The 15,245-nt window shown below is 43.4% G+C and overlaps 1 protein-coding gene across 5 annotated transcripts in view; it reads left to right on the forward strand.

Moving 5' to 3' along the window:
* Positions 1-15,245, forward strand: part of EXT2 (exostosin glycosyltransferase 2) — a 145,312-nt gene that overhangs the window by 59,642 nt on the left and 70,425 nt on the right. For all 5 annotated transcript variants that reach the window (XR_006194093.1, XR_006194094.1, XM_042907045.1 and 2 more), the window contains exon 8: positions 10,137-10,268. Coding sequence is in view for 3 of the 5 variants with exons in the window: in XM_042907045.1 (XP_042762979.1) it covers positions 10,137-10,268 (132 nt within the window). In the remaining 2 variants the exon portion in view is untranslated. The remainder of the gene's footprint in view (positions 1-10,136; positions 10,269-15,245) is intronic.

The following is a 15,245-nucleotide window of genomic DNA, read 5'->3' on the forward strand; positions in this document are numbered from 1 at the left end:
GTGGAAGAGTGTCCCAGAGGTATTGGACTTTCAGGTGGAGGATGCATCTGGAGAGGGCAAATACAGCAGCTCATGAACAAGGGAGTGAAAAAAACACTCTCCTATTTTATGTTGCAAAGTATCCTAAATGCAATGAAATTAACAGAGTAAGTATTTTAAGTGAAGGAAAAAATGGAGTGCTGATAAATCCTAGGTATATTAATCCTTTTCTTCAGAAATTTTATTTTATTTTTTTATTAAAAAAAAATTTTTTTTTTACGTTTATTTATTTTTGAGACAGAGAGAGACAGAGCATGAACGGGGGAGGTCAGAGAGAGAGGGAGACACAGAATCCGAAACAGGCTCCAGGCTCTGAGCTGTCAGCACAGAGCCCGATGCGGGGCTCGAACTCACGGACCGCAAGATCATGACCTGAGCTGAAGTCGGCTGCCCAACCGACTGAGCCACCCAGGCGCCCCTTAAAATTTTTTTTAATGTTTATTTTTGAGAGAGAGAGACAGAGTGTGAGTGGGGGAGGGGCAGAGAGAGAGGGAGACAGAATCCAAAGCAGGCTGCAGGCTCTGAGCTGTCGGCATGATGCGGGGCTCAAACCCATGAACCATGAGATCATGACCTGAGCCAAAGTTGGACACTTAACTAACTGAGCCACTAGGCACCCCAGAAATTTCTTTTTATTTTAAAGAAAGTAAATTCTATTTATTATTGTTTGTTTAATCGTTGAGTGATGGTGTATTACCTGTTTGTGAACTTTCTCTGCTCTAGAAAAACCTTCAGTCCAGGAGAAGTGCCTCTGAGGGGTTTGGCTGATATATATATATATATATATATATATATATATATATATATATATATATATATATACATATATATTTTTTTTTTTTTAACATTTATTTATTATTGAGAGACAGAGACAGACCATGAGCAGGGGAGGGGCAGAGAGAGAGGGAGACACAGAATCTGAAGCAGGCTTCAGGCTCCAGGCTCTGAGCTGTCAGCACAGAGCCCAACGCGGGGCTTGAACTCACAAACCGTGAGATCATGACCTGAGCCGAAGTCGGATGCTTAACCGAGTGAGCCACCCAGGCGCCCCGGTTGATATTCTTTTCACGTAACTCTTATGTTTATAAACATAGAGAGTAAGCAAAAGGAATAACAAAAGTACTCCTGCCGACAGTAATTGTCAACTAGAAATCAGGATGCTTGGGTTATCATTTGACATCACCGCTGAGTTTTTAGCTGTCAAGTAGAGATGACCTGAGCCTGTCTCTGCTGCCTCCAGGATGTGACACGGTTGTCCAGGAAGGGCATCAGGCCCCCTGCTCCGGCGCTGTCACCTCTCCTGTAAGGCAGTGAGGGAAAGAACCCGTGTAACCCTGAGCGTGCTGCCCAGGAGGCTTGGGAAAGGCAGGAACGCACGTGGGGTCCATTTTGTCGCAGCAAACAAACGAAAAGGAGATAGTGAGCCTTTGGTCCGTGTGTTTGGAAAGGCTTGGAATCCCTTTGGCAGTTCTGAGATTCATCTTCAGACACAGCTTTGAGAAATTAATGTGTGGGGCGTGAAAATACCTTGCAGCCCTTCACCGGAAAGGAACGGTTCCGTCGACGTTAGCGCGCTGAGAGAATCTCCCGTGGCTCAGATCTCTTGAATGTCCTGCGTGCTCAGAGGCAGACGTGCTTTCGCACCTTTAACGGTATGGCTGTTCCTTCAGCTTTTTGAGGGAGAAGGTGAATGCTTTATTTAATGTTTGGGTTCTCTGAGCTTCTTGAGCCTATGTGTTATTTTTCATCCATTTTGGAAAATCATTTAAATGAGTACATCTGTTTCCTTGTTTTCCACCCCATCTCCTAGGGCTCCAATAACTGGCATGACAGAACATTCGATAGCATCCTGCAGTTCTTGGATCTCTGTTTTCTTCCACACCTTTTCTTCTGTGCATTTCAGTTTGGATAATTCTCCATTTTCAAGTTCGCTGTTCTTTCCCCCTCCTGTTTCCAGTGGGCTGATAAGCTGGTTGAAGGAATTCTTCGTTTATACTACATTTTTACTTCTGGCCTTTCATTTGGTCATTTTTGTATAGTTTCCATCTCTCTGTTGAATATTTCCGTCTGTTGACGCAAGTTGTCTCCCTTCTTCCCCAGATTTTGTAACATATTAATTGTAGTTATCTTAAAGTTCCTGTGTAATAATTCCACAGCAGCTTGGTCATCTTTGGTCTGGTTCTGTTGGCAGCTTTATATCACGACAGTGGATTGTTTTCTGGTAAATTTTGATTGGATGATGGATACTGTGTAGTAAAAACACCCTAAAGTACATGTCATATTCAGAAACGGGCACGAGGCTGACGGGCCTAGTGTGTAACAGGCCGCGTTTGGGTTTTCTGCTGCCTGGCTCGCCTTCACACACCTGGACTTCAGATGTTGCCGGTGGCCAGCCGCTGCCTTGTTCTCGGTGTGGGCCAGTGTACTGAGGTTTTCCTCAGAGTTAGCCTCACCCTCTGCTTTGAGCAGGCCCTGCCTGCCTGTGCCCTCAGTGACGGACTCCCGTTGCTTGTATGTGGTGCTGGGCTAACGGTGGGGACAGTGGGATTCTCCCTCCTCCCGGTCCAGTGGTAGTCTTGAGCAGACACGTTTGCCAGGGTGTTAGAGGTGGGGCTTCTCAGGTTCTGCTCCTCCTCCCTTTGGAAGCCCTATTTTCTTCCGTACCTGGGAGAGGTCTCGGGTTAGAGAGAGTTTCCTACCCCTCCCGTGGGGGCCGAGGCTTCTGCTTTGCCCTCTCCCTCAGTGGTGGTCTGGAGGGAGCTGAAAGGGTTCCTACCCAGCCCCAGTGGCTGGCTGCCTTTCCACACCTGCCCCACAGCCAGTACGTCTGTGATTGTATCTTGAGTATGGGAGGGCTTCCTGCTCGTCCCCCAGCCCTTTAAGGCTTTGCTTTGGATGAAAAGAAGTCCAGGAAATGGGCAGAATGTGTGCCTGGGTGCCACTGGGGCGGCCTCTCTTTGATTTCCTTCCCGGCCGCAGTCCTTCTCGGGAACATCCAGCAGGAAAGAGCTTGCAAGGGATTGCTGACTCCCCTTGTGCCTAGAGCTTCCCAGCAGTCCTGCTAGCCGACACTTTTTAAGAATTCGTTAATACTTTAGCTGTTTTCTTTGGTGGCTTTTACTGCAGCATCTCTACCTTCTGTGATCTTCCAAAACTGGAATAATTTGTCCCATCGTTCCTAGAGGAGCTTGTCACCCTTTGAAATCCGAATTCCCTGATTGCCTTATGACCACAGCCCTCTGACGGGCCTAAAACAGGTTATGATGTTGGTGGGTTATTGGTTGTGTTTTCTCATCGTTATGGTGGAGTCTGTGTTCTTGTGGCTTTCTACCTCTTAAACGGAGGCAAATACTTTATGTTGTGAGCACCCAGTGGATTGGGGGCAGGGGAATAGAGCAGTATCCGGACAAGTTCTGATCCATAGGTACCTGCTGTTGTTGGGTGTTTGGACAGCATTACCACTTGGAATTTGGGACAGAAGCATAACCGGCTGATTTGTTGTTTGTTTTGTGTGCGTGTGGTTTTCATTAGAAAACTCCAGCATACTAGAACGAAGCCATCAACACGGGTCACATTCTGGAGGTTCTGATGAAAAGGACCGTTCAGAGCTGGCTGGTTACTGAGAAGGCACTGAGAGCCATTGTTGTACTTTTGGGGTGAAGATGCTCTTGGACCACTTTGGGGTAATTGAGGGGTTCTTCTACATAAACTTTGCACAGTTAGCTATCCCGACCACTCGTAGGTAGCAAACTTACATGGCATAGTTTTTAAAAAAAAATTTTTTTTTTAATGTTTATTTATTTTTGAGAGAGAGCATGAGCAGGCGAGGGGGAGAGGTAGAGAGAGGGAGACACAGAATCCGAAGCAGGCTCCAGGCACTGAGCTGTCAGCGCAGAGCCTGATGCGAGGCACGAACTCACAAACTGTGAGATCATGACCTGAGCTGAAGTCGGTCATTTAACTGACTGAGCTACCCAGGCGCCCCTACATGGCATAGTTTGAAAACTGTTTATCTCCTTCACGGTCTATACCTAGTCCATATAGTCTACACTAAGCATAATGTGTGGGACACTGTTAGTCCTGTTTCTGCCTTGATGTCCCAGCTAGGAATGGATTTGCCTTCTTTTCCTCAAATCCACATTCCCCCATGTCTCACCTTTTAAAATTCTGTATACAAGATGTGATCATTCTTATTAAACGATGGCTTGGCACTTACAAGGTTTGGAAATTTCCATGAGGTACCTGTAGTCCCCATGCTGCCTTGGGCCTCTGAGGGTTGGTGCCGGGTGGGTTCAGTCTTCCGGCAAGTGTGTGCCTGCCTCCTCTTTGACAGGCACCGTGCCGAAGGTGGGGACTTCGTGGTGAGCAAAGCCGGATGTGTTCCCTCTCTCCCAGTTTCTGGAGAAGGACCATCTTCTTCCTTGGAAGCTTGGAGGTTAAGCTAGAAGGGACGTGTTAATGGCTGTACTTTTCAGTATAAAGTTCTGTCACTCCCATGTGATGTGTTTTGATTATTTCTGACTTTCTGATATGTTGGATTTCTTCACTGCCTTCAAGAATTGAGATGAGTGGAGTATGACACTGGGGTCCCGTTCTGTCACTCCTCTTCCCCTCCCCGCGTTCTCACTCCAAAACGGTGTGGAATGTATTCTAATGTAAGTGACAAAGACCCTGAGGGAACAGGACGGGTGGGAGTGTTGAGGACAGAGCCAACAGTTTCCAATTGTCTGTTTTGCACTAGTACCCAGTGAGGAGCTTTGTAAACATCATCGAATCTTTACGGCTTCCTGACCTAGGTGGTATGCTTTCTGTCTTACGGATGCAGAAAAACCGGAGGTTAAGTAACTTGAATTGTGCTCATAGCCATGGCTTTTCAACAGTGCTGCACTGGCTTCCTTTAAACACTGGTTATTGCTCATCCTGGTGGCTTTATGTTACTGAAAATCAAAGCAATTAATGACATTTAGCTGATGTATAAACCGAGGTAGCAATTTTAATTTGATACTTATGATAGTTTTAAGTGGGCCCAATTCCAGATCTGTAGGAACTTTGTGATTCTCAGGATTGGAAGCGTCGTAAGAACTTTGTAGTTCTTATGCTTTGAAATCTGCATGTTTTATAAAATTACGGAGGCATATGTATAATGAAGAAAGGTTAGATGCTTTGTCCGAGATTACGTTGGTATGACCAATGCCTCTGTGACTTAACTCTTCCAGCTGTGCAGCTCCCATGGCTTAAGTGACTGAGAAATTTGCATAGATGCTGAAGAGACCCTCATTTAACTTTTCGGGTAGTGATAAATGTGGCCCCTGTTTTGGGGGAAAAAAGGAAACCAAAACATAATAAGCATTTGCTTACTGAATGGGAGCATTGCCAGCATAGCTGAAAACTCCTTCCCCTCTGCTGACAAGTGGCTGATACTGAGTCCTGGAGGGGCCATAAATTATAATGCCTTCTAAATACTACAAGGTGTTACCGAGGTCCTGCAGAAATAATTAAGCCTGAGAAGTTCACTTATCCTCAGGCTGAGACACTTGAGCTATGATTATGTGCAAAGCTTGCTTCCTTTCCGAGTGAACTACAATTTGGTGGACAGGACGAGATGATTTGAGACATCTTAAATTAGAAGCTTTGTCCTATGGTTGTGCCTTTGGCTGGTATGCTAGATGGATTTGTTACCGATCATTGTTTCCTATAAATCCCAAAGGCTACCGTCTCCACTGTGACTGAATGGGAACATAAAGCTTTGGAATGCTTACGTTTGAGTGTGGTTTAATTTGAGTGCGATTTAAAATGAAAGAATACATAATGGACTTGTTGGGGTAGAAAAGGAGGTGAATGTTTAAGATGTGTGTGTTTTTGTGTGGGCTCATTGCTTCTTAGTGAATTTTCACACCTTTCAGTTTCTTGAGAAAGGATCGTCTCCTAAAACTTAGTGTGGCTGGTACTCCTTATACTCTAGAACAGGGTGGGAAAAGTCCTGGGCTTGAGTTGTGACTCTACCACTTAACATCTTTGGGTCTTGGTTTCCTCACATGGAAGAGGAAACTGCCACAGATAAGTGACATGCTGGTTATAAACAGCAAATGAGATCGTGCCTACCAAAGTGCTTTGCAGCAGGTCAGACATCCTCACACCTACAAGGAACTCATAGTCTAGCTGGGGAGAGAAAAGCTATCATCTGAAATAACAGGAAAACCATTCTAGAATAGAATATAGCAGAAACAACCTGTAAGGTAACGGCTATAAGTGCTGTGGGATTTCAGGGTAAGGAGAGATTGTTGGTGTTTGGGGTGATCAGTGAAGGTTTCCCAGGGAAGATGGATTCTTTCAGGTCTCATAAAATGTAAATATTTTGACTGGATGATGGGCAGGACAGCAGTAACATGAGTAAGCAGGGATGAAATTGGAGTGAGTAGGGTATATCTAAGAAGCAGTGGCAGGCAGCCAGCCAGCCACGAGGCTGTACCCAGATGGCAGCCTACAGGACAGCATAAGCCAGGTGCCCTTGGTAGCTAAACCTGTGTCATCTTTTCTTTGAGTAACAGAAATTCTCTTTGTGAGGCTCTGCTTCATTCTTATACTTAGTGGAGAGAGTAGTCATCATATACTTTCCTTAATTATTGGAGCACTTACTGGGAACAGAACAAAAGTCAGCAGGTGTAGACTAGAAAGTATCTTTTTCTTCTACCTGTTTTAGTGGTATTTTGAATTTCTCTTGTCCCATTTTCAAATGTCCCCTCTCTTGCAGAACTCCTCATGGCCCCTGATTCCGAGTGGAATCACAAGTCTGAATGAAGCTGGACGGGTCACGTAGACCAGCGTCTTGCTTTCTTGGGGACTGAATCTGAACTCTGCTTGGACGAGAAAACTGTCTTCTTTCAAAAAGCCACATTGGGCTGTGACAGAGTAGCTAGTATTAGAGTAACCCTCCTCCTAGAAAAAGAAAAAGAAGTATAAAAGCTTATTAAAATAGATAGAGCAACAGTTGAGAGGCATTGGAGAGCCATCAGCACAGTCAGTTCTTGAGGAACGTGGCTCCTGAAGGAAGGGACTCACACTGGGCGGCATGTTCCCTTGAGCTTTTTCCCTGAGGGCACTTTCTAATTCACAGTCTGTACATCTGGAGTCTGAGCAGAAAGCAGCAGCCCCCTAGGGCCGAGAGGTTGGAATTAGGGGTACCCCAAAGTGTCGGGGACATGAAGGACAAAATCCCTGGAAGACGGGAACCGCAGGAAGTAAGCAAAAATTGGGCATGTGGCCTTCCCTTGAAGTGTTTGCCAACTCCTGAGGGGAGCAGAGCAAGACTGTAAGAATCCCTGCAGAAAGAAGCATCTGGGAGCCTGACAAGCTGTGCAAACATCCCAGCCGCCATGTATAGTACTGGTGAGATGGAGCTTGGTATCCCAGGCTGCCAAGATACAGGGGACCTGGTGGACACTCCAGGCTTAACCTGAAGGCCCCAAAGGGCCCCACTACAAGAGAAAGGGAAAGCCAAGAAAAATTAGCCCTAACAAAAGGTAAAGTCACCCACTGATAGGATTAAAGTGGGCTGACTGCCTTCGCTGTGCCCTCCAGAAGAAATGTTACACTCTTAGGAGGAAGATAATTTGGTACATCCAGAACCGCTACAGTTTTTAATACAGAATGTTTGGTGTCCAATAAAAAATTAAGAGGTACATTGGAAATGGAAACCAGATGACCAAAACGAAGAGTAAATACAGATAGTAGAAAGAGACCCACAGGTGATTCAGATGTTGGGGTTACCAATTAGGAACTATGCTCAATAAAAGAAGAGAATTGCAACAAAGATATGAAATCTACTTTTTAAAAAGTCGAATGGAAGTTCTGTAACTGAAAAACATGAACTAAATGGAGAAGTGAATATATAGGTATGATAGCAGTATAGACACACACACACACACACACACACACACACACACACAGGACAGAGGATTATTAGACCAGGAGAAAAAGTAGCAGAAAATACCCAGATTGCAGCACAGAAAAGAGAATAAGAAACCTATGGGGCATGGTGAAGACATTTCTGTCTGTGTATCTGGAGTCCTAGAAGAGAGTGTGATAGAACCAATATTTAAAGAAATATTGGCTAAGGTTTTTCTAAAACTAGTGAAAGACATCAAACCACAGGGTGAAGAAGCTCTAACCTCAGTGGGGTTAATACCATGAGCCACACCTAGGTACATCATAGGCGAACTATTGTAAGCTGAAGACAGAGGGCAAAGTTTTGAAATAACACATGCTCTCAGACTATAGTGCAATCAAAGTAGAAATCAGTAACAGAAAGATAAATAGAAAATCCCAAAATGTTTGGAGAGTAAACGGAATACTTCTAAAAAGTTCATTTTTTTTTACCTAAACTATAATGAAAATGACATACAATTTTGTAGGAAGCATTTAAAATAATGCATTGAGATACATTTATAGCTTTAAATGTATATATTAGAAATGAAGAAAGATTAAAATCAGCAATCTAAACTTCAATCTCAAGCTAAATGCAGGGCACCTGGGTGGCTCAGCCGGTTAAGCATCTGACTTCGTCTCTGGTCATGATCTCTCAGTCCATGAGTTCAAGCCCCGCATCGGGCTCTTCTCTGACAGCTCGGAGCCTGAAGCCAGCTTCAGATTCTGTGTCTCCCTCTCTCTCTGTGCCCCTCCCCTGCTCGTGTCCGTGCTCTCTTTCTCTCTCTCTCAAAAATAAATATTTTAGGAGCGCCTGGGTGGCTCAGTGGGTTGAGCATCCGACTTCAGCTCAGGTCATGATCTCACAGCTCGTGAGTTCAAGCCCCACGTCAGGCTCTGTGCTGACAGCTTGGAGCCTGGAGCCTACTTCAGATTCTGTGCCTCCCTCTCTCTCTGCCCCAACCCACTTGCATTCTGTCTCTCTCTCTCTCTCAAAAATAAATAAACATTTAAAAAAATAAAAAAATTAAAGAAAAAATATTTTAAAAAATTTAAAAAAGAAGCTAAATGCAAGATGAATTAAAGTCCCCCAAAATAGAAGAAAGGGAATAAAAATAATAGCAGACCAGATAGAAAGATAAGAAAAAAAAAGTATGATAAAGAAAATCAGCAAAACCAAACATTGGTTTTTTGAAGATATTAACAAAGTTGATAAACCTCTGGTAAGAGGAAATGCAAAGAGAAGACACAGATTATCAACATGAGGAATGAAAAGTGGTATATTACTGCAAATTCTACAACGCATTGAATGGATTTACTCCAATAAATTTCACAACTTAGATGAACACATTTCTTGAAAAATACTACTTTTGAAGCCGACACTCATTAAAATACGCATAATCCTGTGTGGATGAAAGAGGACTAATCATGATTTAAAACCTTCACACACCAAAAAACACCTAGCCCAGATGGCTTTTAGGTGAATTCTTCTAAACCTTTCAAGAAAGAAATAATGCCAACCTTGCATTAAATTTCTCGGGGAATAGAAAAAGAAGGAACACTTTCAACATTTTATGAGGCCAGCATAACCTTGGCAGCAAAATCTGACTTAAATGTTCTAACTGTTGACAAAAGAAACCAGGCACAAGAGAATAAGTACTGTTTTGATTCCATTTGTATGAAGTTCAGTAGCAGGCACAATAGAAATCAGAATAATGATTACTCTCGGATGATTGAGAAAGTGCCTGGGAAGCATGAGGGAATCTTCTGGGGTTTGCTGGAATGTTCTATACCTTTATATGGGTAGCAGTTATAAGAGTATGTACATACCTAAAAAATCATTGAATTGTAAACTTTAAGGTTTGTACACTTTATCTAAAAAAGGACTATAACTTGTTCTGCTATAATGTGTTGCCATCATTGGACATAGTTTCTCTTATATTCAGATTGAATCCAATGTGCACTTCACTTGCTTACACTGTTTTGACTGAATTTGATAAACTATTCCAGCACTATTCTGCTGCAGCTGGCTTGAACAGCAGGGAACGTTTGCTGTAGGCTCTTTCCCTTTGGGAATAAAGGAATTACCCAGACCCAGAGGTGGCTGTGATGGAGCATCTAGTTCTTCACTCTGTCTCGCTTGCTTACTTAATTCAGTGTTGTTTTCTTTACAGGCGCGGTGGTTCTGGGAAGCGTACTTCCAGTCAATTAAAGCCATTGCCCTGGCCACTCTGCAGATCATCAATGACCGCATATATCCATATGCTGCCCTCTCCTATGAAGAATGGAATGACCCCCCCACTGTGGTGAGTGAATTCCGCTGCTAACCATGTCAGCCATGGTCCAGATGTCAAGATGGGACAAAGAAAGACGTCCTGAGTTTGTAAAGATTATTTAAATTCTAGCTATCTAAGATGAGGCTGTGCTTGGGGTCTGACAAAGTCAGCTTAATTCTGAAATGATAACAAAAGTCAGAAATACAGAAGCAGCAGCTTCTAGTTTGTTTTCAATGTGGTTAGGAAGACGGTGTGCTTATTTATTGCAGAGGTAAATGGGGAGGCCTGGCTCTTGTTGGAAATCAAACGCTTCCCGATGACTTTTGCAGTTGTAGTACGTAGAACTCTTGAAAAGATTCTATAGGCAGCGTAATAATAATAGCTTATATTTTGAATGCTTAGTCTCTGCCAGGGACAGTGGTAAGTGCTTTGCATGGATGATTTCAATCAGCACTGCCATCACTGTGTGAGGAAAATAATCAGCAAAAGCGATCTAGAGACATTATGGATTGCCACAGTCAAAACTTGCTCACGATTGTCCTTTCAAAAGACTGTACCAATTAATACTTCTACCGACAACATTTTGGTTATTTGGGCTCTCCCTGCCTTCTGTAACCCTGAATGCTTGAATCTGTGCTCATCTGCTAGGTAAAAAATGATCTTACATGTGTGTATTTTTCAAGTGGAAGGTTGATATCTCTGTTAGTTTCTCCCAGAATATAAATATAAATCCTATTTGTATTTTGTTGGTCACATGGAATTTTTAGATTGTTTTAGGCATTTATTCATTCAGTAGGTATTTACTGAGTGCCCACTACCTTCTTCCTTCTAAACAGTGTTCTTGGTACTTGAAGTGTATCAGTGAACAAAGCAGAGAAGATCCATGCCTTTGGGGAGTTTACACCGCAATGGGTCTTGTTATCTGGAAGCAAGATTTATCTTTCTAGTTGAATTTTAAAGTTTTCTTTAAAAAAATTTTTTTAAGTGTTTTATTTATTTTTGAGAGAGAGAGAGAGAGAGACAGAGACAGAGTATGAGTGGGGAGGGGCAGAGAGAGAGGGAGACACAGAATCCAAAGCAGGCTCCAGGCTCTGAGCTGTCAGTGCAGAGCCTGATGCAGGGCTCGAACTCGTGAACCATGAGATTGTGACCTGAGCCAAAGTCGGATGCTTAACCAACTGAGCCACCCAGGCGCCCCAGAATTTTAAAGTTTTCTTTATATCAGTTCTTCACAATTCCTGATTAATTTTTTCTAATTTTACCTTTCTTATTCTCTATAAAGGAATACTTTCTGATATTATAGTTTCTAACTAGTTACCATTGTATAAAGACACATTATTGTTTTTTTATATAAATTTTGTTAAGTATTCTTTTACTGAGTTCTACAATTTTTTCACTTTTATTTAGTTGATTCTCTTGTTTTTGAAATCTGCAATCATATGTGCAAATGCTGACTTTCCCTCTTTTTCCCAATACTTAAACCTTTTATGGTTATTATTATTTTTTTTTTATCTAAACACGCTGGCTAGTACATTCAGCACAATGCTAATTGATGATCTGAGTGTTAAAAGAGAAAGGAGGTGTTATCTAGTCCGAGAAAGGGGGGATATTGGTCCCATGCAGAAGGAACAGCAGATCCAGAGGTTCAGAGGCGCTGGAGAACGTGTGGGTTTAAGGAACCGCAAGGAGGTCAGTGTGGCAGGACTGGTGGAGGCTCACGAGGGAGAGGCCAAAGACGAAGCCTGGAGAGGGCCCCAGTCACAGAACACGTCAAATGTCATGGAGGTGTTGGCCTGTTATCTGTGGGTTATTTAAGCCGGGAAGTAAAGTGGGGAGATTGTATTTTGGGTCAATCAGACATCAGTGTGGAGAACGGATCCCTCGCAGTGGGACGGGTCGAGAGCAGAGGCAGGGGCCTATTTAAGGAATCCAGGTGAGAATTAGTAGGGGGCAATTTGAGGGACCACAGGAAGAACTGGCTATGCTAATTGGCTGGTGAGTGAGAGCAGTTAGGGAGAGTGAGGCATACGGGGTATTTTATCCAGATAGGGAGTGTGGGCACATGGAGGTTGCGGGCAAGCGTGCTACTCGAGTCCAAACTCAGTCTGACTGCAGGGCCTTCCAGTCTGGCTCCAGCCTGCCTTTCCGGTTTCATTCCCTTCTGTTCCCCTTTAGGGAGTTCTGGGTTTCTGCCAACACAACCTTGTCCTTCTTGTGTATGATCCGTGCTTTTCCTTCTTTGTGCCTTTGAGATGCCTTTCTCCACCATTACCTCCAAGTGTCCATATTTTATCCAAATTTCAGTGACCTGCTCATATACCTCTCCCTCCATGAGGTTTTCCTAGACCCCTTAAATAGAAAGTAATCGTTCCTTCTTGTAACTCTTAGAGCATATTTCTGTATTTCTTTCCTGACTCTTAACATGCATAGAAGCATAATTTCCCGTAGAGTTTTAAGCTTCTTAACGGAATTTCTGAGTTATCTTGGTATTTCTTGTAATACCTAGGACAAGTTAATTCAGACAGGAGGCCCTTGATGTATAAAGGAGGGAGGGAGGAAAGGAGGGACATTGGGATCCCAGGACATGAGCCATCTAGGGCTTAGTCACATGCTGATGTGACATCCATTGTTTCATTTGACCTAAACCCTGTTGAGAAGATGGGAAAAGTGATATATTCTTTCCCTTCTATTAAGTGGACATAATGAATGTCACAATGCGTAATGACTTGGCTGGGGTCATATAATTGGCAAGTTGCATAAACAAGTGAGAACCCAGGTCTTCTGATGATCTTGAATTGCTTATGGAGTTTCGTAGGTGCCATTGGGCCTCCTCTGGGCTGAAACATTTCTACTATTCCAACTCTATGGCATCAGCTTGAGACGAAGAATACCACCCTGTTCCTCTACAGGAGAATCATACAGGTGGGGTGTCATGACCCAACCAGAAGGTGTGGAAAGAGTGGGACTTTATTTCTGTACTTTTAATCTAAAACTCTAAGAAAAGTCCAATGAGAATAAATGGTTGGAATTTTGATTCTCTGTTTTTCATAAGACTATTGGGCCAGGGGAAAGTAGTACATGAAAATTTGTAGTTTTGAAATACTTGTGTTTTAATATAGGACAAAATGGTCATACTGCTGGACTGTCAATTTGGGAAAGAATGTAAGTATAAAAAGCTGAAATCTGGATATGCAACTGGAAAATATGATCAATTTTTTTTTTTTTTTTACTTCTTAAACAGTTCTTTTTAGGGGAATTTAGTGCTCACCACATTTCTAGGAGCTCAGGTGATGAGAGCCCTGATTTAAAGCAGCGGGTTGTACATTTCTGCGTTTTCAGCAAAGGCAACTGACAGGAGGTCTGAGTAGTACTGATTTATTTATAGCTAACTTTTCCCCTCCCCTTTGGAAATATTTAACCTACTCTAGATGTGATTTCTGTGAGCCCAACCTGCAGGGGAGTCTCCTGTGTAGATTCCATCAAATTTACAATATCAGACACCACGAGGTGGGAGGAGGTGTGCATCTTGGTCAGTAAATCAAGGGATGGTCTGGTGTTTTCAAAGCTACGCTGTCAGGGCCTCCAGCCAGCCATGCACTGAACTTGCTCAGGCCAGAGAGGAAAGAGTGAGAGCAGAGTCCTGTTTTGCCAGATGTTACTGCCTTAGTTTAATGTAAACGACAACAACAACAACAACAGCAACCTGTGTGTGTGTGTGTGTGTGTGTGTGTGTGTGTGTGTGAGATAAAGATAGCGAGGGGTGGCCTTGTAGAAACCAAGTGTTTCTGTCACCAGATGACACATTTGCCATTTTTATCTTTAGGTAGGAGGTACGTTACATTATCCACGTTGTGCCACACTCTCGAAACTTGAACAAGTTTGACAAAATAATTCTTGAGCATAACTTTAAAGCAGCAGATGTATCTGGTTTGGAGAGATTGGCACTTTGTTTTCATTCTCCTCTTTGGAAGGAATTTCTCACCAAGTTAAGCTTCCTTACGAGAGCACAACAAGTTTCATTTCACCAATAAGTTTCTTAGCTCCTCATGGCAAGGCTGACTGTATTTCCCTGCCTTTTTGGTCTTTCCATATGCTTTTTCAATCTTTCTCCCCTTTTTTGCAGATATCAGCAAAACTTTATCATCTCCCCAAATACTCCACCCCTGTATCACTTGTAACATTAGTGTCATTTCTGGTCTTGCCTGTGGCAGGCCTCATCCGTACATCTGGGCCTCGCCTGTGGAGTGGAGGGGCGGGGTGGGGGGGGTGGTGCTCCTCAGACACCCTCTCCTGCCTTAACTCTGGTTCTTTGCCAAATGTGAGCATGTCTGGCAGACAGAGACCAGCAAGTGAGCATTCCATGTGCTCTGGGGACGCAGTCGGCCAACAACTGTGGGAATTTGGGGTTTTGTAGAATTTTGTAGAATTTGGGGTTTCTGACATGTGTGACCAAAACCATATCCTCTCGGTGACAGTTTTTTAAAAATTCAAAATATTATGGCCCTCAAGTCATGTTCGAGAGTGCAGTATTTTCCTAGGTCATGTTTCTACGACGTGACTTGAAAGACTGTACCTCACCTTTATCAGTAAGTCATAACCTTACTTACCCAGTCCCTTTAGACCGACACTTCGTGTTTTTCAAATTTGCCATCCTAGGAAACACTAAGAGAGAGACCGCAGGTTATCCCCTCTTCCGCACTGGTTCTACTGGCCCTAGAGCAGAAAGGAGAGCTAGCTACAGTCCCATGGCCTTTGACAAAAATTGATGAGAAAAATACGGAAATGACTTAAAATGGATTATTGTATCCAGCATAAGAGCGAGGTTGAAAAACAAGAGCTTTTTCCTGTGAAATCTAGCCAGAGGGGCAACTTAGCTGCGAGCAAGACTTCAGATGAGGATCATGTGCTTGGCCAGACTTCTACGAGCCTCGTGTCCGAGCCTCAGCAAGGGACTGGCAGAGGGGGGTTGTGCATCAGAGTCCTTGGTTGGTACTTTTCACCCTTGAG

The sequence above is a fragment of the Panthera leo genome, chromosome D1, assembly GCF_018350215.1.
Source record: "Panthera leo isolate Ple1 chromosome D1, P.leo_Ple1_pat1.1, whole genome shotgun sequence".
NCBI classification, from domain to species: domain Eukaryota; kingdom Metazoa; phylum Chordata; class Mammalia; order Carnivora; family Felidae; genus Panthera; species Panthera leo.